The 25,270-nt window shown below is 50.8% G+C and overlaps 1 protein-coding gene across 1 annotated transcript in view; it reads right to left on the reverse strand.

Annotated features, from left to right (window-relative positions):
- IPO4 (importin 4) overlaps positions 1-25,270 on the reverse strand; it is a 3,008,003-nt gene that overhangs the window by 983,799 nt on the left and 1,998,934 nt on the right. The window contains exon 22 of the mRNA XM_069633964.1: positions 603-708. Within this exon, the coding sequence (XP_069490065.1) occupies positions 603-708 (106 nt within the window). The remainder of the gene's footprint in view (positions 1-602; positions 709-25,270) is intronic.

Here is a 25,270-nt window from a genome sequence, read left to right on the forward strand (position 1 = left end):
GTACCAAAACAGCAGCCAGACAAGGGAAAGAAGAGGGAAAAGCAAGAAAATGCATTCTCTAAAGAGTAATGTCAAGAAGAAAGACCCCCAATCTACCTACTGTTGAAAGGGCTAAGCCTGATGGTGAAGGTAGCCGCCTGCCGTCGATGCTTCAGCCGAAGAATCAGACAGGAAACAGCCATCGAGTCAAATTGTCGAAAGAGTGCATCAAAGACACGATAATATTTAGCAACAAATCTCGTTAACACAAGCTCTGCATTAAAGCTACCTACCAGTATGGTGGAAAAACAATGTGGGGTACCTCGACGAGTGAGGGATCATGGGTACACTACATGTCACAGTAGGGATAGCGTTACAGACAAAACCATGTTGACGTCCCTTTTCAATCTTCAAAAAAAAAAGATGCAGTACTCCACGATTACCCCTAGATGTCAGACTATATGCCCAGCATGTGATTGTAAGCGGATTCACAAGCATCAGAACATTCTATACATTATGAATAATGATAAAGAGCCAATAACTTAACAAATACAACCACCCACCAAGAACTGTCACCCTGAATAAGATACACCAATCAAATCCCAGTACGGATCATTATCTACCTGCTGCGTTCTGCTCACTGGGGATTTTCTGTCCCACATGGTAGACCGCTCTGCAAAAGTTACAAAGTGCTTCATAGACCGCCTTTCTCACATTCATGTGTGGAGCCTGCAGAGGAAGGGGAGGGTTTAGGTCGGCAGGGTCAGGAAAAGACAGACAAAATCGGAGTGCAAATAGAGAAAAGATTACTGCAAGTAATTGGAAGAAAAGGGAAAACAGGAGAAAAGAAAATCAGTTTGAGATACAATGCTTCACAAAAGCCTGCTACAACAAAAGAAAAGATTGGGTTACTTTTAAGGAGACTCCAATCTTTTTAGCACTAAAGCTCTCAGCTGCCGCAAAACAGAGGAAATCCCATCATGTAGTTGCTGGTTTAAAAGGTGTTTCATAGAAGGATGTTTATGATAAAAGTAAAATACACATGGTCCTGAAATAACAAACAGTACCACATCGGTTTTCTCCAGGTTTAAGGAGAACATGTACATTTGTCTTGTCCATTTGGGGGGTGGGGGGTGAGTATTTCTGTATCCTCAATGGAAGAATGCCAAGCTTTCATGGCTAGGAAGATCACTCTGTTCTAGAAAGTGTAGAACTATAAATTACTTACAGCTGGTAATGTTCTTTCTCCTGGATGTTCCTCTCATGGATTCCTCATCTTAGAAATGTATTCTCCTACTTTGCAGCACTCGATAAATGTTTTCCCAGCAGGGGGCATCGGACCCACTGACGACGACGGCCATCGAGTGGTCATCTTCGTGACCAGACTTGACATCAATGTAGTTATAAATAGCACGCTTGGCGCCACGGGACCCCAGTTGTCATTTTTTACCCTTGCACAGCCGCGTTCGGGATTAGAAACAAGGATAACCGTTCAAGTGTTAAAGGGGAGTCATTGTATAATCGAATAAGAGAGCTCCTTAACGTGGGGTAGGCTGGGAAGGCGATGAGGAATCTGTGGGAGGAGCATCCAGAAGAAAGAACATTACAAGCGGTAATTTGTTTTTCTAATAAATTGTGCCCTCCAACAGATTCCTCATTTTAGATAGAATCCCAGAGCAGTAAGACATTAATAGTTACTCACCGTAGTGACTAACGTACTCCTAGTCCATAGTCCCCTTTCCTCCATACTGTATGGGCGTCCTTCGCTGGGGAAGGAGACAGAACCTTTTTCACCTGGAAAAAACCTTCCATTGAAATTTAGAGGCGTGCGGCGGAGCAGCCCAGGGAGCATGCACTCTCTGACTCCGCCCACCAGTGCCACTCCTCAGTCCTCATTGACACGTCGACAATATTAACATTGCCCAATGACACCAGTATTATTAGGGGGGAGGATGGTGGGACGTATGGAGGAAAGGGGACTATGGACTAGGAGTATGTTAATCAATACGGTGAGGAACTATTAATCACTCCTACATCCAGTCCCCTTTTCTCCATACTGCATGGGCGATTACAATTGAATGTAGCCACAGGGTGGAGAGGTGACCCTCCTTAAGCAAACAAGTTCCTTAGAACTGCCTTGTCGAAAGCTGCGTCTGACTTAGAGCCGGCGTCCAAACAGTAGTGCTTACAGAAAGCCCAAGGGGTGGCTCAGGTGGCCGCCCTGCTGATGACCTGTCACGGACCTGCGCCTGCAATGCGACGGCCGTGGCCTTGGCTCTGATAGCGTGGGCATGCATGTTAGCTGGAAGTGGTTTGTGCTGCCCCTCATAGGCCTCCTTGATGGCCGAAACCATCTACCTTGCTATAGAGGCCTTGGATGCCTGATACCCGGGCCTTGACCCCCCCCCAAAGGTGACAAGAGCGTTCGACTTGCGGAAGCTCTTGGTCCTGTCCAGATAGAATTTCAGAGCACTTCCGATATCTAGACAATGCAAGACCTTTTGGGAATCATCCTTAGAATCCGCAAAAAGAACAAGTTACTCTCTTACCTGGTAACGTTCTTTCGATGGGATGGTCCGACGACATATTCCATATCTATGACAGTAATCACCAAAGCTGTGCTGCTTCGGAAAATCTTTCGGCGTCTGCGTCCTGCGTCGATGACGTCGATAAGCCGCCCTCGAGGGCCTCCTCCGACGGCCGACGTCGCTGGATGTTTTAAGTAGGACGCACGACGCCCGTAGCCTCAGTTGTAGTTTTTTCCCAGAACATGTGGCACCAGTCTTCTGCCAGTCTGACCACACAAAGCCTTGTGGAGACGTAAGCTGCAATTGCATAAGAAATTCTGTAGCGGGGAAGGCAGGGAGGGAGCGATATGGAATACGTCGTCGGACCATCCCATCGAAAGAAAGTTACCAGGTAAGAGAGTAACTTGTTCTTCGAGGGGATTGGGTCCTCCGACGTATTCCATATCTATGACAGACTCCCAAAGCAGTACCAAATCAAGGAGGTGGGAAAAGAATTGAGAATACAGAAATTTATAATGCCCAATCAAATTGCGGAGTAAAGGACCGCCTTGCCAAAGGCCAGATCCTGCCCACAGATAGAATCGAGGGAGTAGTGACGTACAAAAGTATGGACCGAAGCCCAGGTGGCTGCATCACAGATGTTACGAAAAGGAACACTCCTCTGTAGGGCAGCAGAGGCAGCCATACCCCTGGTAGAATGGGCCCGCAAGCCGACTGGCGGGTGCTTACCCGCCAAGCGGTAACATTCAGAAACTGCCAGAATAATCCAGCGAGACAAAGTCTGCTTAGTAACCGCTTGTCCCAAACGCCTTCCAGCGTAACCAATAAAGAGTTGATCGTCCACTCTGACCCGGGACATGCGTGAAATATAAAAGCTTAAAGCTCTCCTAGGATCCAGCCTATGGAGCCTCTCCTCTTCCTTACCAGGATGCGGAGGAGGATAAAATGCCGGAATAATAACCTTCTGGCCTAAATGAAATTCAGACACCACCTTCGAAAGGAAGGAAGGACTAACTCTAAGGACAACCCTGTCCTTATGAAATACAGTGAAGGGTGGCTTAACTGAAAGCGCCTGTAACTCACTAACTCTGCGAGCGGAAGTGACCGCAACCAAAAATACAGTTTTAAGAGTTAACAGTCTCAAATGGCAAGAATGCAAAGGCTCAAACGGAGCACCCATCAGAAACTTGAGGACAAGGTTCAAATCCCAACCGGGCACCTGGAAAGGTAACTGAGGGAACACATTAGTGAGCCCTTTTAGAAACAGAGGAATTAAAAAGGGATTTTAAAATAAGAATACTCTTCAGACGAGCGCTTAAATATGGACAGCGCCGCCAGGTAACCTTTAACGGGACCCACTTGCAAGCCCCTGTGGGCTAAAGAAAGCAAAAAAGATAGAACCACAGGAATGTCGCATGAAAACGGATCCACATTCCTCACCAGTCGCAGAGCTTTCTCCAACGGCAACGGTACAGGGACTTTGTTGCGGGCCTTCTGGCCGAAAGCAACACCATTACCGAAAAACGGGTAAGGTTCCCAACTTTTTTATCGGGGGACCAAGACTCAAAGGGAACTAGCTCTAAAACGAGCACAATATGCAACATGAAAGTGAGACTGGTACCCCTCTTTCCATTCCCCAGTGTTCTAAAGAGAAGCCACAATTACACCAAACACAGATGCCTCACGCATAAGCTACTGTCTAAAATCATGAACCCAATGTGTATACAATAATTACAAAAATCTTTTTTGAAATTTATTATTTTCACATGTTGTATGACATTAAAAAGGCACTAAGTGCCAAACACGTGGTAATACACATTTTAGGCACTTTGTCATTGGATTAAAAAGCTGTAAATCTCAAAAACCAAAATACGTTACGCAACAATCGAACGTCAAAGAAAAGGGATACACAAAAAGTTATATAACAAGGTTTCATATCATTCTGACCACTTTGTTCATATAAAACACAATCCCACAATGAATTAGCATGGGTATTCTAGATCCCTGTCACAGAACACTGGGGAATGGAAAGAGGGGTACCAGACTCACTTTACGTTACGTTACGAAAGCAACACCTCCATCACGTCTTCAGGGAGGTCCCAATCCTTATACCTCAACCTTTCAGAAACCAAGCGTGAAGGTTGAGGGTTCTGACCTCTGGATGGAGAACCTGACCCCCCCTCCCGTGAGAGCAGATCGTCTCGGAAGGAGAGACGACGTGGAGGGCAGATGGACAAGTCGAGAAGGTCCGGGTACCACGTCCTCAGGGCCCATGCCGGAGCAATGAGGATCATCCGGGAACAGAACCTCCGTAACCTCCGCAGCACTTGCGGGATGACGGGGACTGGAGGAAACGCGTACAGCAGTGGGAATGACCACTCCACCACAAACGTGTCTCCTAAGGATCCTCTTGGAGGAAATTCCCGCGAGCAAAACCTTTCGCACTTCCGGTTGACAATGGAGGCGAAGAGATCCACTTGAGGGGTCCCCCAAAGGGCGAAGATCTCCAGGAGAATCTCCTGAGCCAACTCCCGCTCGTGAGAGATCGCGCTCTGCCTGCTCAGAGCGTCCGCCGTCTCGTTTTCGTCTCCGGCCAGAGGAACTGCCGAGATCGAAACTTCCTGCTGGATTGTCCAGAACCAGAGCTGCATTGCCTCCCTGCACAGAGGAAGTGACCCTGCCCCCCCTTTTTGTTGAGGTAGTGCATGGCCACTGTGTTATCCGTCAGGATCAGGACATTCTTTCCTCGCACAGTCGGCAGAAAAGCCTTCAGGGCAAGCCTGACGGCCCTCAACTCCAACAGATTGATATGGAGTATGGACTCCGACGGAGACCAACGACCGCTGTCAACTCGTTGGCATGAGCTCCCCATCCCGTGAGGGATGCGTCCGTCACGATCGTCACCTCCGGCCAGGGTAGCCAAAATGGAGCCCCCTTCATCAGATTGCCTTCGACACCGACCACAGAAGGTCCTGGGCGACCGAGGGCGGCACCTGAACGGGGTCCGACATCCTGCCGGAGGACTGAGACCACTGGAGCTTGAGTGCCCATTGCAAAGATCTCATCCGCAACCTGGCCTCTGGCACCAGAAGAATGCAGGATGCCATGTGCCCGAGCAATCTCAAGAACTCGAACGCAGGGAGACTCTGGGCATGTTCAAACTTTAGCACCATCTGCCGAATGTGATGAGCCCTCACCTGGGGAGTAAAACACTGCCCCAGGGACATGTCAAGCACTGCTCCGATGTACTGGAGCCTCTGAGTTGGCGTCAAGTGGGACTTCTTTAAGTTGAGGGAGAAGCCCAGCTTGCTGAGGGAGTGGCAGGTGACGGACAGATGATCCAGGACTTGCTCAGGAGAGCGCGCCCTGATCAACCAATCGTCCAGTTAGGGGTAGACGTGAATAGCCCCTTTCCTGAGATGCTCTGCCACCACTACCATGAGCTTGGTGAAAACCCTCGGGCGGAGGTCAATCCGAACGGCAGGACCCAAAACTGAAAGTGCGAGTCACCAACCGCGAACCTCAGGTACTTCTTGTGCTTTGGATGGATCGGCAGATGAAAATAAGCGTCCTTGAGGTCAAGTGACACCAACCAGTCCTGAAGCTGAAGGGCCTGAAGGACTTGAGAGAGAGTAACCATCTTGAACTTGTCCTTCCTGAGGAGTTTGTTCAAACCGCGCAAGTCCATGATGGGTCTCAATCCCCCGTCTTTCTTGGAAATCAAAAAATAAGGGGAATACCATTCCTCGTTCCTCTCCGCTACAGGCACCAGTTCTATGGCGCCTTTCTCTAGCAGGGCTTGAACCTCCTGCACAAGAAGCGGATCCGGACTCTTCAACGAGAGATTCCCTGGTGGATTGTCGTGAGGCCTCTGCCGAAAGGGAAGATAGTAGCTGTGGGCTATGATCTACAGAACCCACAAATCTGAAGTAATGGCACGCCATTCGACAAAATGCTGCGCCAGCCTTCCCCCAACTGGCGAACCATGGGACATGGCCTCATGACTGAGCTGAAGCGGCTGCGGCGTTGCCTGAGGGCAAAGAGGCAACTGCCCGAGCGGCCCTGGCTCCTCGAGTACCTTGCTTTCCACATCTGGCACTCCTACGGTGGCCCCTTTGACTGGCAGCTCCTCTCGCTTTACCAAAGGATGAATATTAACAAAAGGAACCTCCCCTCCATTGCTGTCCCCTAGGACGAAAAGGCAGAGGTTGGCGAACTGCAGCGCCCAACGATTTCGCTGCAGCTTTGGAGGTCTGCAACCTCTCAAGGCTCTCGTCAGCCTTGCTGCCAAAAAGATGGACACCATCAAAGGGAATGTTGAGGAGCCGGGCCTGCACATCAGGAGCAAACCCCGACTTCTGCAACCACGCAAACCTGCGTATTACGGTGCTTGCCGCCATGGACCGGCTGACGCAATCTGCCATGTCCAAACCCGACTGAATGGCCTCACACATGGCATCCTTGCCATCCTGGACCATAGCAAGAAAACCGTCCCCTTCAGGAATATGTTCAGCCGCTAAGGAAACACAGTTCCACAGAGTGTGCGTGAAACGTGACAAGGAACATACGAAGTTGGCAACCTGAAGAGCCATACCCCCAGAAGAAAACACTTTCTTCGCCCAGCCATCAAAACGCTTGTCGTCCCCATCAGGAGGGATGGTAGGATACGACGCCTGCTTTGCTGGGGCCGTAGCCGCCTGCACCACCAAACTCTCCGGAGTGGGGTGCTTCGTCAAGTAGCAGGGGTCGCTAGTGGCTGGGTGGTATTTTCGTGGCAAAGACTTGCCCACTGCCAGGAGAGACTACGGAGCAGTCCAAGCCGCTGCCACCCTCCTCTGTAGAGCCATATGGAACGGCAGTACCGGGTCAGTTGGTGGACCTTGGTCGAGGATATCCGTGAGGTCATCCTGAAGAAAATCCCCTGGGGAGTAGACCACCCCAAGTACTCGGTGACCCTAGACATAAGGCGCCGGTACGAGGAGTCGGCATGGGTGCCAGGCTCAGGCCTACAAAACTCCACCTCCGGAGAGGTGTCCAGACCACTGGCGTCATGCAGGGACTGATGCAGGTCCTCAATCTGACTATGTCCCGAGAGAATCTCATCTGGCACCGTATCAGGAACCATGCCCTCATCAGAGCAGTCATCCACCTCCGAAATGTACTCAAGATGGTGGAAAGTGGGCACAGAATGGGGAACAAAGCCATGCTTGGCCTTGGCCAGAGCCTTTCTAGGGGGTTCCACCGTACCCCGGGGTACCCCCGTCGAAACAGCCTCGAAAGGCGTCAAGGGCGTTGTGTGAATCGGCGTTGACGCCGAACGCGGCGCTGACAGCATTGACAGCGCCGACACAGGCCTTGAGTGCGGAGCCCCGAGCGTGTCCTTCGACAGCCTGGGCGCCAATGGCGTCGACGACTTCCTCGGAGGTGGAGCCTCGAGAGAGTCCCTCGACGACCTTGGCGCCATCGGCATTGACGTCTTCTTCAAAGACATCCCAGTTACACACGGTCTCTGGAACGGACATGACTAGAACGATTCCCCTTGTCCGAGCGGGACTGTTCCCGCGAAGTGCCAACCACCCGAGCCCGAAGGTGTACGAGCGGTGTCTCTAGTCTGATCACGCCCGACCCCACTCAGAGGCGCGGACAGACCAGCGCCCTGCGATTCGAGAATTGCTAGCATTTTCTTACCGAAGGAAGCCCATTCCTCCGGAGTCGCATGCTTGGTGGGATAAGCGACCCGCCGATGGGCGGAGTCATCGGACGAGGACGGGGAAGGCGACCGATGACGGCGCTTCCGGGAGTACCTCGAAGAGGCAGAGGAGTGGCGGGACCCACTCCGGGACCGAGACCCACTGGACTTCCGACGACAATGCGGAGAGTCGCCCCTCAAATCGTCCGTCGAAAGCCCCATGGACCTCGACTTCCGGGGCTTGGACACCTTACCGACCGACAGTTTCTTCTTGCGCTCCCGCAAGGCTTTGGACGTAAGTGACTGGCAGTCGACACAATCATCCGTGTCATGGGCCTCCCCGAGGAACCAGAGGCAGGCGTTGTGCGAGTCTGTCATCGACATCTTGGACCCGCAGTCACCACACTTCTTGGAGCCCGGATGCAGGGTGGAAGAAGAGGAAGACATCTCGAATCTCACAAATGAACAGATTCGAAGAACCAAAAGAACAGACACTCCAAAGAGTCGAGGCGCGCCGAGATCTCCGAAGCGAACACGTTTGCGGAAAAAACGGAACTGAGGCTACGGGCGTTGTGCGTCCTACTTATAACATCCAGTGACTTCGGCCATCGGAGGAGGTCCTCGAGGGCGGAATATTGACGTCATCGACGCAGGACGCAGACATCGAAAGATTTTCCGAAGCAGCACAGCTGTGGTGATTACCGTCATAGATATGGAATACGTCGGAGGACCCAATCCCCTCGAAATGTAGGTAACACTATCTCCTCATTTAGATAGAAAGCCGAGACTACTTTAGGTAGGAACATGGGGCGGGGGTGCGTTCTCAAGACCACCTTACCCTTGTGAAAAATAGTATAGGGTTCTGATGCCAACAGTGCCTGGATCTCGCTGACTCCAGGAGCAGAGGTGAGACCCACCAACAAAGCGGTTTAATGGTGACCAGTCTGATGTCCACGGACGCCAATGGTTTGAAAGGTTTGTGCGCCAGGGCGCCCAACATTACATTGAGATCCTACACAGTGTGTGGTTTCTTGATGGGTGGGGTAGAGCCTGGTTGAGGCCTGTCATATGTCGTTTAACCAGCGGGTTTGAGGAGGAGAAGACCCTCTCCTCAGAATTCCTGTAGGCTTCTATGGCTGCAAAGTAAGGGGGTCGGTCTTCTTAGAGTCCGCTCAGTGACAGAACCTAGTCCATTTACCCTTGTACTGGCTCCCAGTAGCCTTGCTCCTAGAGCACTGGACGATGTCTAGGTAGGCCTGTGACAGGCTCAGATGCTTCAATGTGACCTGTTCAGGAACCACACTGCAAGGGCCAATTTCTGTGGAGCGGGGTGGATGAGACTGCCCCCCCTGCTGCGAGTGAAGGTGAGCTGGGCCCAGCAACAGGTGAATGGCTGGCCTGTCCGAGAGGCTGAGGAGCTCCAAGAACCATGGTCTCGCCGGCCACCAAAGAGCTATCAAAATGATGAGGAGGTGACCTGATTCTCTTATCTTGCAGATCACCCTGTGGACCAGGGCTGTGGGAGGGAAAGCATACGATATCATGCCATTCCATTGTATCTGCTGTGGGAGGGAAAGCATACGCTATCATGCCATTCCATTGTATCTGGAATGCGTCACCTAGGGAATGCATCTGCCCCTGCCAGAACGCAAACTGCTGGCACTTCCTGTTGGACCAGGAGGCAAAGAGATCCACATGAGGATGCCCCCATCTGCTGAAGATCCCGAACAGGACCTGATGATTCAATTGCCACTCGTAATTGTCTGCTCCCAGTCTGCTGAGCCTGTCTGCTTCCAGGTTGGACTCCCCGGGAGGTGGATAGCAGTCAGGTAGATGTTGTCCTCCAGGGCCCATTCCCACATGTTGGCTGCTAGGCTGCACAGCGGAGGGGACCTGGTGCCACCCTGCTTGTTGATATAATACATGCTGTTGGAGGTGTCCGTCTGGATGAGGACGACCTTGCCCCCAATGAGCAGAAGGAAAGCCTTGAGAGATTGCCAGATGGCTTTCAGCTCCAGCCAGTTGATATGTTACTCCTGCAGGGACCACACTCCATGGTCACTGTGGTTGTGCAGTGTAGCCCCCCCCAGCCCTCCAGGGAGGAATCAATGGTGATAGTGACTTGAGGGGCTGCCTGCCGGAAGGTCCTGCCCGTCCGCAGGTTGCAGTCCCTGGACCACCAGGTGAGGTCCGGGTGGAGAGAAGGAGGAATGCTGACAAGCTCAGCTTGGGAGCCCCGCTCCTGATTCCATGAGGCTGCAAAGTGCAGCTGTAATCTCATTTTGAGTCTGGTAAGGGGTACGGCCAGTAGGACCGCCACCATGATCCCCAGTAAATGCTGGTACCACCAGGCCGAGGTCACTTCTCGGCTGTGGAAGTGACTTGTGGCCCTCTTGATGGCCAGGATCTTGTCCTCCGAGGGGAAACCTCTCTCGGTGCTCGTGTCCCATAGATGTTTCCACGCTAACCTGGAGTGTCTTTTCCCTCTTGCAGATGGATGAGAAGTTCCGGAGACAGAGTTCCCCCAGAGTGGCTGGGATTCAGGTAAGCGTTTGAAGCTTGTACAGTCTTTAAAAAATAAGAAGATTTGCTGAATGCTTACTAATGCCTTTTTTCCTGTTATTTTCCCTTTTCCTTAGGAAGCGGCGTGCCGGGATGGGAATGACACCGCCGAAGATGCCCGCAGAACAGAAGAAGCGATGAAGGATGGGCAGAAGCGCTGCAAGGTAAGGCTGTTCCTAGCGGTGTTCTTGTTCTTGCAGGAGCTGAGCGCAGAAGAAAGATGCAGGCCTACTGGAGACCGATCCGAACACGGTGAGTGTCACGCTGCAGGTGCAGAAAAAACAAAGCATGTTTCTCAGCCTGGGCGTGGCTTAAATAGTCTCTGGATATCCCAGGTGTCTCTGGGCTAAACCACACCCAAAAGACTAGACTGCACATGCAGTTCTGGGAACGAAATATGTGGGGGCATCCATCTTGTCCCCATCAATGCACTACAAGTCCAATCCCCAATCTTATCCTATGGGAGTGAGTGAGTCTGGTGCCACAAGCGCCAAGTCTGACTCCAAGTGGGTCTTTGGAGGGATGGAGAGGCCCTTGAGGGCCATGTAGGTGATCGTGGCCAGGCTCCAGCCTGACATCTTGGAGGGCTGGGGACATGAGGGGCAGGAATCATGACAACATCTGGCCGGTACTAGGGCATAGCCCCTCAGGTGCACACCCATTAAAAGAACCTTGCGGTCCCTCTGCACCGTCCCCGGAAGGATATAATGACCCCTCAGCTTGGCGGCAGGTAGCTGAAATAGCCTTGGTACCAGTGCTGATACGAGAACCTGAAAGGTTCCTCCCGCTCGGGAGTTTCCTTGGGAAGGAGTCACCCTTACGGGGTGCGATGGAAAAGAAGCGGTCCTACCTTGGGCCTTGACTTGTATCTGACAAAGTCCTTCAAGTACTCTAGAGGTGACTGCTCGAAGAGATCCCCTCTACCGAGCTAATCTGTTCTTCAGAGCGCGTGGTGTAAGCGCATTGCACAAGGTACAAACCTCCCAGCCGTGATCGGGGCCAAGGCAGCGGAGGCAAAGAGCATGGGGGTCGGACATAGGGAAGAGCCCTTTGCAGGCTGTACACCCGCTGAAGCCATCTGACGTCGATATTGCGCTGGGGAGTAGCGTGGTGATTGATAAAACTAAGATAGAAGACAAAAGAAAGTATCCGGGGAAGAGTGTGTGGTATTACAATGCCGAAGCCAAACCCAGGAGCGCTGGTGAAATCAACCCATTCCTGTTGCTGCGGAAAAGCGGACTGGGGAGTGGTGCTTGTGGGTGGAGTTAGAGGAGCGCATGCTCCCAGGGCCGCGTCCCTGCGCGCCTCTAAATTTAAAAGGGAAGAAGGTTTTTTCTGGTGAAAAAGGTTCCGTCCCCAGATAGGGATGCCCATGCAGTAAGGAGAAAAGGGGACGGGAGAGTACATTACAGAAGAGGGGAGAAGCATACTCCATGGATTCTTTTTTTGTTTTTTTTGCTTTACACATAGTATATTTACCCAAATTTCATACAAATAGATTAAAAGATTATTACACTTGACATCACACTGTACAAAGTGATACATAAAATATGTTGGTTTAATAAAGTTAACAGTTAGAACATTGCATTGAGACGGTATGATTCGATTCCACAATTTAAAATTAACATATTTCGATTAGGTCCATAATTCCTTGCTCTGTTACTTGATTGATTTCCAAGAAAATGTCGAATTACATTTTAACCAGAGCAATCGATAGTGACATTTGGGAGGTCATCATAAACCTATGCCATAAATCATGGGTCAGGACTGCATATGTAGAGTGAATAAACCGCCCAAAATGTTGCACCCTGTGACTGAGGAACGCAGGCCACACCACCACCAAATGGAATAGTGACTCAGTAGAATCCAATTTACACATTCTGCAAATGCGTCGTTCTCCCAGAATTCCCACCTTAGGCCCAAAACCTCCAGTGTGTGAAGGCAGTTGAGCTGAAATTTTAAGTACCAGTCGCAGTATTTAGAACTAGGAAATTTCACCAAATACGTTCTTAGTTGTTTTGGAGGAGGGGAAGAAAAGAAAATGTTTTCCTTCCCCATCAGTCGGTCTGTCCCACCCTTTAATTTTGTTCTTGAAAGCTATTTCTGATTCTGAACCGCTTAAATCGATCATATTACGAAAGTTGTCATCTTTTTCTTCGTTTTTTCAGAAATTGATTTGTGTCTTGCGACAGTTATAGAGCATGGGTGCACAACATACGGCCCGCGGGCCAGTTGCAGCCCGCCATGCCCTTTTGTCCGGCCCGCGAGGCACAAAGACTTTCCTAATGGAGTGCGGCCCGCAAGCAGCATCGGCCGCCCTCCATTAGGAAAGTCGTTGTCTTCCGGGCCGGACAAAACACTGGCCCTCATTGGCTCAGCACACACGCACCACGTCGCTCCTACGAGCCACGTAGTGCGTGTGTGCTGCACTAAAGGAGTGCCAGCACTACGGCTGGCGTGGTCCATAAGGCTTGATGCCGGAAGGCATTTCAGCCTTGCCACGCCAGCCGTAGTATGACTCCAGTTACCTCGCCAGCGTTCCAGCTTACCTGGCTTCCAGCACGTCTCCGGTAAGTGGTCTGTTTTGCTGTATGTTTGTTTTGTGTATGTTGAGATGCGAGTGTTAGGGAGAATCCTCTGTTAAGGCTAATTTCCCAAACCTATTGAGTCCCCCCAGCAGCTTTGCTGGATTTTTCGGATTTCTTTTTTTCTCCTGCTAAGAGCGAGACTCTTTTTCTCCCACTCTTAGACATGATTTGAGATATCCTTTGACTTTGAAATGTGTTTTATGGGTTATGGGGTCTTTTACTCCATAGGGCTTCACGTGTTTTTGGGATTTGTGTTACACAGCACCCACAGGGGTGTCATAGTGACCCCCAAACAGACTTCATACCCTGGGACTGACTACTGTCTCCCAGGGCATGTAAAGTCACCATTGACTTTATTAGTCCAAATTTGTGAACAGAACCAGTACAAACCATCATATTGTGGAAGTACTGGAAGGGGTTAATTAGATTACCCCTGGGTCTGTTTTCAAGGGGGCACTGCCCAGTCCCCCCTTGTCGAGTTTCTGGCTGGTGGCAGTGGTTAAGAATATTTCCTATGGGATTTTCCCATTCATTTTAAACGCACTACTTTTTGGTGCAGTGTTAAAGATACCGCCGGGTTATTTATTTAATATTTATTCCCCGGTTGGGTCTTTTTGCCAGAACTCGGTATTAAAATGGCGTTTGTGTTTGCCTCTGTAACTCCAAACCCAAGTCGAGCCCTTTGTTCCACTTTTGGCGGGCTTCTGTACAGAAGCCTCCAAAAGTGGTGCCACTGTCTGGGTATACAGTATGTGTGGGAGGGGGGTTTAGGCACCCTGGACTGAATTGCCTTGGCAACTCAAGTCACACTCTTGTACGATTGGCCCAGTGGTGAGCCGCCCGGCTCACCACTTAGCATGTTTGATTGACAGCTAGGACTGGTGAATGGGGGTTTTCTGCATAAAAGCAGGGCTTTGGGGACTGGCACTTCAGACGTCGCCACAGGACCAAAGAATCCGAAGAATCCTAAGAGGGAGAAGCTGAGCCGACCTGCAACGACGACACCACCGGGGAAGCCCTGCTGAACCGTCTCACCACTTCTTCCAACGACAGATGCGATCTTCAGCCCGAAGAGTCTTCTTCCTTTAACTGGTGGGGATAACCAGTTTGCCCACCTTTTCGCCTTCCCGGATCATCTCGTGGCCGCCTTGCCTGTGCCAAGCACCCCAGCAACCAGGATACCACGTTTTACCACGACCGCGAATAAAAGGGTAGTACCTTTTAACCGGAGAACTCCACGGCTGGTTTCTTCCCTGGCAGTGCAACGACCTTCAGCTTTCCTCCACGTCGAGATCTTCTCATCCTCTGGACGACGCCGCGACTTGGACCCGCTGCCAGGGACAACTGTCCTCGCGGAGGATCCTCTCCACTTTAAAGGTACTGTGTCCGCCTGGACTCCCTCGCAACGGTCTGTGTGGGGTGTCTCTTAAATCCTCAATTTACCACTTGGGTTGGCCATAGGCTGGCTAACTGAACTTTTCTGAGCTGAACTAATTCCTTTTTTAAATCTCTGCAAGACTTTTCAAGCCTTTTAAACTGTGTGATCTTGGGCGCATTGGTGTCCTACTCTCTCTAAGAGGGAGCCTGGCCTCTGAACCTTTTGCTCACCAGTAGACTTTGACTTTCCTGCCTTACTGGGTGTTTCCAAAGTATTGTGTTGTGTGCTTTCCTGATTTCTGCCTTTTCCCTCCCTTTTTAATAACTTATTGGAGTGCCATCTTTAATTAAGCGCTCACCTCTGTCTGGAAATAAGTGGTGTTAACTAAGACTTGTCTAATAAGGAATAAGGGAGGTGTATATATTTCTAAGTGATTGTGTTTGGAACTTGCTTGCCGTGTTAGTGTATTTTATAAGTGTGTTTTTAAATAAATAATAATATACTTTTATACCAAAGCTCTGGTCAGTGTTTGCTTGCGCTACTGTATTTTGGTACCCAATGTGTATACTCTATATACTGTCTAACTCTTCTTGAGAGAAGTCTGCCTGCTCAGCCACAGCTACCAGGTAAATCTGGGTGGTACAGACTGCTACCAATTGGGTTTACTGCCAACACCTGTAGTCCAAAGCCTTTTGCAGTGGTCCCTAAGGGAACTGCACAGGTTTCTGCCTAACAGCGGGGCGGGGGGGGGTGTCGGGTGTGCATGAATGTTTGTTTTGGAATGCAAGTGCGGTGTATGTTGATGCAGGGTCTGTATGTGTGCATGCTTGCTAGTTTGTATGCTCATTTGGGGGGTGGGGGTTCTGGTCTGTGTGGGTGCATGCTTGAGAGTGTGCATGCTGAGTTGGGGGGTGGGGGGTTCGGGTCTGTATGGGTGCATGCTTGAGAGTTTGTGTGCTGAGTTGGGGTGGGGGGTCCGGGTCTGTATGGGTGCATGTTTGAGAGTGTGCTGAGTTGGGGGGGTGGTGAGTTCGGGTCTGTATGGGTGCATGTTTGAGAGTGTGCTGATTTGGGGGGTGGGGGTTCGGGTCTGTATGGGTGCATGTTTGAGAGTGTGCCGATTTGGGGGTGGGGGTTCGGAGTTGGGGGGTTCGGGTCTGTATGGGTGCATGCTTGAGAGTTTGTGTGCCGATTTGGTGGGTGGGCGGTTCGGGTCTGTATGGGTGCATGTTTGAGAGTGTGCCGATTTGGGGGGTGGGGGGGGGTTTGGGTCTGAATGGGTGCATGTTTGAGTGTGTGCTGATTTGGGGTGGGGGGGGTTTGGGTCTGTATGGGTGCATGCTTGAGTGTGTGCTGGGTGGGGGGTTCGGGTCTGTATGGGTGCATGCTTGAGAGTGTGTGTGCTGAGTTGGGAGGTTTGGGTCTGTATGGGTGCATGCTTGAGTGTGTGTGCTGAGTTGCGGGGTGGGGCGTTCGAGTCAGATTGGGGATGGGCGCCCCTAATGGGGGATGGGCGCATCTCTTCAGACAAAGCAAACAAAACCAATTGAAGAGGAACTGTATTCACAAGAGAGACTACTTTATTTGCAATAGATTACTATCAAAAGTGGAGCAGGCCAAATTCCTGTTCTACCAAACTCTCTCGTGGGCACAAAGCAAGTTCCGGTGCCATGCTCATTTGATCCTTAGAATTCTGAGATTTGGGCTTAGAGGCCAACACAAGCCAGAAGCTAACCAATACAGCTGGAAATGTTTGCATTATTAGGGATGGCACTTATCAATAACTGTATACAACATAGTAAAACATTCATTCAATAACCACCCATTGTTGCATGTGAATGTTGACGGAATTTGATGCCATTGGGATGTTCCGGATTCAGGGTCCTGAAGGCTGAAGATTTCTGCATCAGTACATGAATCCCAATGCTGTCCAACTTGGTTGTGTGATGGGTGCTGGCAAAGTCAAATGGAAGCCAAACATTTCTACCCTGCCACTCCATATTGCCCAGGTTCCATTGGAATGTTAGCTGGGGAGAAATGATTGGTGTGTGTCTGTCTACAGGTCTAACCCAAACACCCTGTAAATGTCCGATAGCGACGGCTCATTTAGTGATGCTCTTTATTAGCTGCAGTCCCCTAAAGATCATACTCAAAGGTCCAGAATTGTCCCTGGACCTAGTATGATCGTAACAAATGTTTGCCCCCGACCCCCACTTACTATCCCCTCTCCCTCTCCAGCACTATCTGAAATGGGGCATAGTGTTTGGTTGGGGTTGAGGGGGCCATGGGGCATAGTGTTTGGCTGGGGGAGCCATGGGGCATAGTGTTTGGTTGGGGGTGAGGGACATGGGGCATAGTGTTTGCTTGAGGGGTGGGGGCCATGGGGCATAGTGTTTGGGGGTGAGGGGGCGATGGGGCATAGTGTTTGGTTGGGGGTCAGGGGGCCATGAGACAGTGTTTGGTTGGGGGTGGGAGCCATGGGGCATAGTGTTTGGTTGGGGGTGGGAGCCATGGGGCATAGTGTTTGGTTGGGGGTGAGGGGGCCATGGGGCATAGTGTTTGGTTGGGGGTGAGGGGGCCATGGGGCATAGTGTTTGGTTGGGGGTTGAGGGAGCCATGGGGCATAGTGTTTGGTTGGGGGTGAGGGGGCTATGGGGCATAGTGTTTGGTTGGGGGTTGAGGGAGCCATGGGGCATATAGTGTTGCACTCCAAGAATGAACCCAATAATAAAGCTAAAACAGGCACAGTTAGGAGATGTACATCCTTTGCTTTTTGAGGAAACCGGACTCAACGAAGGCCATACTCCTCTTGGGCAACCCAAACAGCAAACTATAGCAGTCCAAAATAACAGAATGTCCAATCAAGGGTCAATAAAATATATATAATTTAATTAAACAGACGATATACAATAACTAAATAGAAATAAATTATAACAATGGAAAATGTATAGTACAAAATGTAAGTTTGAAATGCAAATAAAAATCGTTACCCCTCAAAAACATTCTTTTTCCATGTGTTTAATACAAATTGGGGGTTCAAAAAGCCTCCTGCCACGCCACGCCTACCTCCCCGCCCACATTTACTTTTCGGCCCACTATAGCCCTCATGTAAGGTACTTTCGGCCCTCTGTCAAAATCAGTTGTGCACCCCTGCTATAGAGTATTTGCCTGCTCTCTCTAGGGTGTCAAGCAAGGATAAACTCCTACTGATGTACTGAGACCACCAGGAATTGAAGCCCAATCCCTATCTGATGATGCTTATTGGTACCAAAGTCGGAAGCCCCAGGACATCTTTCAGAATGTTACCCCTCTAGTACATCAAAAAAGTTCCTACCCAAGATATTCATCAGTTTACACCCATAGAGAACAATTGACGACACTTTCACTCTGTAGAACTCGATCAAAGGGATCAAGGAGTAGGAGCACAATTACTGTTTTCTCATCTTCAACAATGACATACAAGACAATATCTTTTCTTCCATTCTGAATGTTTGATTTTTAGTGTTGTTTCTCAACTGCGATCTCAAAACCTAAATAGCTAATTGAATAAACTTGCTGTATTGTGACGTTGTTCAATTTCCACAAATATTCTTTGCACTTCCTTCTGGTAGTGCTAACCATAACGTAGGATTTCTCTGTATTCATTTGCAGGGAGTTTTCTTTGAAGTATTTTTCCACCCCAACAAGTTGCCGCTCAAGGCTGGCCGGTGTATAGTCCATTAGCAGGATGTCATCAGCGAATGCAATACACCTCAACTTTAATCCTGACCACAGACGCAAAGAAAGTACCCACTCTTTTCTGGCTTCCCACAGGTCAGCTAGGTACATGTTAAATAGGATGGGGACCAGCATGCACCCCTCAAAGACTCCTTTTTTCAGCAGGATTTTCCTAGATAGTTCCTCCAAAGTGTTCAGTCATACTCTGGTGATATTGTCAGAGTACAGCAATTGGATAACTTTTAGCAAGTATGGGTTTATCCCCCATTTCGACAACTTTGACGACACCCTAGAGATGTCAACGTTGTCGAACGCAGAGGACAGGTCCATCACTGCGACATAAGGTTCGCCCACTATGTGATCCAATGTCAGACAAACAGGTCCTCAATGCTAGACCACTCATTATTGTGCTAACACCCTTCCTCTAGCGGGCCCGCAGCAGACTCAATAGATATCTTTTTTCTGCCCACACTGTTAGTTCCTTCAGCACTATATTGGCGAAGACTTTTGAAGAAGTTTCTAATAAAGAGATCGGTTTATAGGTGGAGGGTTAAGCTTGGTTCTGTTCTTTTTCAAAATAGGGACGAGTATTGATTCAGCCAAGATGTAGAGCAAGTATACTCCTGAGTTACATGCATAAACACGTAAAATAGGATATCTGCCCAAAGTGCAGGATTGTCCTTAAATATTCAGTTTGTTACTCCACCTAGGCCACTGAACTTGCTGATTATCATCTCGACATCTGGACGATCAAAAGAAAGAGGTTGAGATACAGAACTGGGTCTATATGATGCTAATGGAGAAGTGCAAACTGTTTCAGCAACATACTTATCAAAAAGTGCTCAACCCACTCCCCATCACTTAACACCCTAGCCTGGGGAGCGGCCTGTGACGTTTTAATTATTCAGTATCCACCAAATTGCATGCGCGTCTTTTTTTCATAATTTCATAGGTTCTGATTGTTCTCTATATACTTTTGAGCGTTGTGTAATTTGCAACAATTCTTATGTCGTTTCATAATCTTTTTAGGTTTTGCTTTTTCTTCCCAAGTCATGAAAGTATGTTTAAACTTTGACCAGATTTTTCCTTGGTCGATATTGCCCACTGTGTGCAATGTGGGTAATAATCTCCTTTCACCATCCAATTCATCCCAATCAAAATCTTTGACATGCAATGCATACTTGTAGGTTATCGGTCGACCAACCAACCAGGATGTCTTTAATTTCATTCTGGACCACCTCAGTAGTTGAACACATTGGGTTAAAACAAATATTGATCACGAGGGCCAGAGAGACGCTTGGAATTTCCCTTGTATCAATGATCTCTGTGATCAATATGACATCTGAGTTGGTGACAATTTCAGTTACGCTCAATCCCTTGGCTACCCTTACAGCTGTTATGAGCCCTCCTGTTGACCTACCCCTAGGAGCTTTTTTTGCTAATTTGGATACGATTACAAAAGCATCCCACATTGGAGTTGACCTCAGCCACGTTTCCTGTAAAAGAATGATGTTCGATTTTTTCCACATCACATTTGTGTTAATGTTCAAGAAATTATAAGTTAACCACTGTAATGACTAACGCACCCTTAGTCTCCTTTCCTCCATACTTCATGGGCATCCCTTCCAAGGGATGGGAGACAGAAACTTCTTCCCCTTTATATTTAAAGGCGCGCAGGGGTGCGGCCCTGGGATCATGCGCTACCCTGGCGCCACTCCTCAGTCACCATTGACGCGTCGACAATATTTAACATTGCCTAAAGTCACTACGGTGAGTATCTCATTACTCTTACGTCCCGTCCCCATTCCTCCATACTGCATGGGTGATTATAAATGAATGTAGCCCCAGGGTGGAGAGGAGACCCTCCTTAAGCAAATAAGTTCCTTAGAACCGCCTGTACCAAGGCCGCGTCTGATTTAGAGCCAGCATCCAAACAGTAATTCTTACAGAAAGCCGAAGGGGTGGCCCAGGAAGCCGGTCTGCTTATGACTTGCCACGGAATCTGCCGCTGGAAGGCGATGGCCGTGGCCTTGGCCCTGACAGTGTGAGCGTGCATGTTAGCTGGCAGTAGTTTGTGCTGCCCTTCATAGGCCTCTTTGATGGCCGCAACCATCCACTGTGCAATAGAAGCCTTGGATGCCTGATAACTGGGTCTGGAGCCCCGAAAGGGGACAAAAAGTGCATCCTGTCCAGATAGAATTTCACAGCGTGTCTGACATCCAGACAGTGCAAGACTCTCTGAGCCTCATCCTTGGGGTCAGCGAAGAACATAGGTAAGACCATTTTCTCGTTTAAATGGAAGGCAGAGGGTACCTTAGGTAGGAATGCCGGGTGAGTCCGCAGGACCACCTTATCCCTGTGGAAAGTGGTGTAAGGATCTGAAGCCATGAGAGCCTGGACCTCGCTGACTCTGTGAGCCGAGGTAAGTCTCACCAGCAAAGCGGTCTAAATCGTGACCAACCTGATGTCCGCGGATGCCATTGGATCGAATGGTTTGTGTGCCAAGGCGCCCAACACCACATTGAGGTCCCACACTGGGAGTGGCCTCTTAATGAGCACGTAAAGCCTGGACAAGACCGCCAGATGTTTCTTGAATATCAGGTTGGAGGAGAAGACCTCCTCCTCTGAATTTCTGTAGGCCCCTGTTGCTGGCAGGTAAGTGTGACATGTGTCCACCTGAACGCCTGAGCGCGCAAGGTGCGCCGAGAAGGTGAGCACACCGTCCAGCGTGCACGCAATCTCCTTAGAGTCTGCCTGTGACAGTACCAGCTCCATTTGCTTTTATATTGGCTCCTGGTAGCCTTGCTCCTGGCGCTCTGAATGATCTCCAGGTTAGCCCGTGATAGGCTCAGGTGCTTGAGGGTGATCAGGTCAGGAACCACGCTGCAAGGGCTAACTTCTGAGGCGCGGGGTGGACGACCCTGCCCTCCTGCTGGGACAGGAGAGGTGCCGGTCCCAGAGAAGGTGAACGGGTGGTCTGTCCGTGAAGCTGAGCAGTTCGGAGAATCACGGTCTCGCTGGCCACCAAGGAGCTATCAAGATGCTGCTGAGGTAACAAGCTTCCTTCACCTTGCAGGGTACCCTGGGGATCAGGGGTGTGGGAGGAAAGGCATATGCTGTCATGCCTTCCCATTGAATCTGCAACGCATCTCCCAGGGAGCCGAGGCCCAGCCCCTGCCAAGAGGCGAACTGATGGCACTTCCTGTTCTTCCAGGAGGCACATAGATCCACCTGAGGATGGCCCCATGTTCTGAAGACCACCTGCAGCATCTGGTCTTTCAATTGCCATTCGTAATTGTCCCTTCCCAGCCTGCTGAGACTGTCCGCTCCCAAGTTGGCCTCCTTGGGGAGGTGGACGGCCTTGAGGTAGATGTTTTCCAGGGCACATTCCCAGATGCTGACCGTTAGGCTGCACAGCATGGGGGACCTGGCACCCCCCGCTTGTTGACATAGTACATGCTGGTGGAGTTGTTGGTCTGGATAAGGACGGTCCTGCCCCCAATGAGTGGAAGGAAGGCTCTGAGGGCTAGCCAAATGGCCCAGAGCTTCAGCCAGTTGATATGTGAATCCTGCCGGGTCAAGACTCTGTGGACGCTGTGGATGTCCAGAGTGGCTCCCCAGCCCTCTAGAGAGGAGTTCGTAGTGATGATGACATGCCGGAACGGCTTGCCCGACCGCAGGTTGCAGTCCCTGGAACACCACGTGAGGTCAGAGTGGAGAGAAGGCAGTATGCTGACCAGCTCCGCTTGAGAGCCCTTCTCCTGATTCCATGAGGCTGCGAAGTGCAGCTGTAATCTCATCCAGAGCCTTGTGTGTTGCATGGCCAGGAGCACCGCTGCCATGATACCCAGTAGTTATTGGTACCACCAAGCCGAGGTCACTGCTCTGGTAAGTAAGTGAGTAGTGGCCCTCTTGAAGGCCGTAATCTTGTCCTCTGAAGGAAATACCTTCTTGGAGATCGTATCCCAGATGAGGCCCAGGAACGTGAGGCTATGCATGGGCTGCAGTGGAGACTTCTTGAGGTTGATAGTAAACCCCAGGTCATGGAGTGTGTTCAAAAGCGCAGAGGAAATGTTGGTAACATCTCGCCCCTGACGAGGCAGTCGTCCAGATACGGGTAGACATGGTGGCCCTGGGCCCCGAGGAGGGCTGCCACTGCAATCATGAGTCTAGTAAATACCCTGGGGGCCGAGCTGAGGCCAAAGGGTAGCACCTTGTAATGGAAATAATAGCCCATGATCCTGAAGCGTAGGAAGGAGCGATGTGGCTGCCAAATCGGGACGTATAGGTAGGCATCCTTACGATTCAGGGAGCACATCCAGTCTCCCTTGTCTAGTGTTTCTGAAATGAGTGCTGGCGTAACCATCTTGAATTTCTGAAGAGGGGGAGAGAGAGGTTGAGTGTGGATAGGTCCAACACAACTCTCAGGCCAGCCTGGTTCTTCTTTTGTATGGTGAAAATCCTGGAATAGAAGTCTAATCCTCTCTGGGAAGCTGGTATTTCTTCCACTGTTTCGTTCTCGACGAGCGACCGGATCTCCGCCAACAGAGTTGCTGTCCCAATCTGTGGGAGTGGAGGGGAGAGGGAGGTATCAGTAGGCGGTACTCCTTAAATACTACAGCGAGGATCCTGGAGTCTGCATAGTTCTGGCACCAGAAATGCATGTGAGAGGCAAGCCTGCCACTCACTGGAGACACGTAGACCCCGATGGGACGCCTCATGCCTTTACCATCTGAGGCTGCTGCTGAGGAGGGGCACTGTAAAAAGCCCCTGCTCCCCCCGACCCCCTTTTATTGCTTGCGCCGGTGCTGACTCGGCAAGCGGTCAGGTTGTCTCAACCTCCGTTCCTGGAATCCCCGGAACCCGCCAAATGCCCGCCCCTTGTCGGAGCATTGATGCGACTGGGTGTACGCCTTGGGCGTCGCCTTCTTCAGAATAGATAAAGACTTCACAGTGTGCGAACTATTCTTTTTATCCAATTCCTCGTCAGTGGTAGAGTGGAAGAGGTCACTATCCTCGAACAGAAGGTCCAATAGGCGATCCTGGATATCAGGGTTAAAGTTAGTAGCCCGAAGTCAGTCCTTCTCATGTCCGTGGCAATGCAGATGGCCCGGCAAGAGGTATCGATGTGGGCCACGGTGGACTCTGTCCTGTGCTACCAGTTCCGGAAGGAAGTCTGCTATTTCCCGCCACAACCTCTGGTTAGCAGCTGCCAGTATGGCATCCGCGTTGGCCTGACGCAGGTGCAGGGAGGCGTTGGAGTACAGCTTCTTCCCATACGCCTCCAAGATCTTCTCCTTCTTGCCTAGCAGCGCCGAGGACGAGGCGGCTGAGGACGACTAAGGCTTAGAGTAGAGTGACGCTTCAGTGATCACCTAAGAATGCGGCTGGGGGTACGTTGATAACAAGAGTGTATCCCCTTCCATCTGTCTATACTTGGCATCGAGGCACCGATTGACAGGTTGAGCTGAGTATGTCCTTCTGCATCAGAATACAAGTCTTGGTATGGGGTTTTAGGGTGAGGACTTCTGCCAAGACACCCTCCTCGGGCTGCTCTACCTCGGGTTGAGAAAGGCCCAGATATTCTGCCAAACATGCAAGCCTGTCGTGGAAGGCGTTTGCTGACAATGGCATGTCAGGGTCCTCCTCCTCGTCTGTATCCACCAGAATGTCTGGCTGGTCCGGAGCGGGTGGAGGGGTGCTGGGCTCTGAGGGCTGCGGCGTGGAGACTGGACCCAGAGGCTGCTGCAGGGCCACCTGAGCTATGGGCTATGGGGGGCTGGTGAGCCTGAATCGAAGGAGCGGGGCTGCGCTGGGGCCTGTGGTGCCGGAGCTATGGGATGAATAACTATCGGTGCTGGTGGAATGACCGGGGGGAGCAAGTCCCTGACTGCATCCCGTAGGATGACTCCCATCTGGGGGGTTCGCATCAGCGCCAGGAACCTTTCGAAGAACCGGTCTTAGGAGGCAGAAGAGGTGGCAGGAGGTGATGACGGAGTGGCTGGGGGCTGCTGGGGTCGGAGCACACTGTAAGTTGCAGGGGAAACCTGCCCTGTCCTCCTGATAGATAAACTGTATGCCACGTACCTGGTTGACAACAGTCTCACCTTGAAACTCGTTCACCCGCCTGCTCTGTTCCTATAATGGCATCGGACGAGCGGCCATGTTGTCTGGCACAGCGGCCATTTTGTCGAGCTGCGTGCCGAAGTCGTGGTGCTTGGCTCGCTCGGCCCAGTTTCCTCCAAGACTCTTCATATTGGAGCAGGAGGCCTACCCTGCACCTAAGGCCTGGAAGGTGTATTGCCTCGGCATTGTTGCTGGTAGTTCTGCGTGCATGTGCCCCCTTGGACATTAATCCGGTACTAGGGCATTGCCCCTCTGGGGTACACCCGGTAAAAGAACCTTGCTGTCCCTCAGCACTGATTCCACAAGGATCCGACGACCCCTCGGCCGTGAGCTGGACTAACCTCGGTGCGCATGCTGGTACCAGAACCCGAGAGGTTCCTCCCGCTTGGGCGTTTCCTTGGGAAGGAGTCCCCCTTACGGGGTGCAATGGAAAATAGCGGCCGCGATCTCTGCTTGACTAAGTTCTTGAAGTCCTCTGGAGGCGACCTTTCTAAGAGCTCCCTCCACCTAGCTAGCCTGTTATACAGTGCGAGTGGAGTCAGTGTGTCGCACGCAGTACAACCTTGCCAGCCATGGTCAGGGCCAAGGCAGCAGAGGCAAAGAGCGTGGGGTCAGACGTAAGAAAGAGCCCCTCGATGGCTTGACACCTGTTGAAGCCCGCTCAAGTCTACATGCGCCGGGGAGGAGTGTGACGCCGGAGGAC

This window comes from Ambystoma mexicanum, chromosome 13, assembly GCF_040938575.1.
Source record: "Ambystoma mexicanum isolate Mex_15411 chromosome 13, UKY_AmexF1_1, whole genome shotgun sequence".
Taxonomy (NCBI): Eukaryota; Metazoa; Chordata; class Amphibia; order Caudata; family Ambystomatidae; genus Ambystoma; species Ambystoma mexicanum.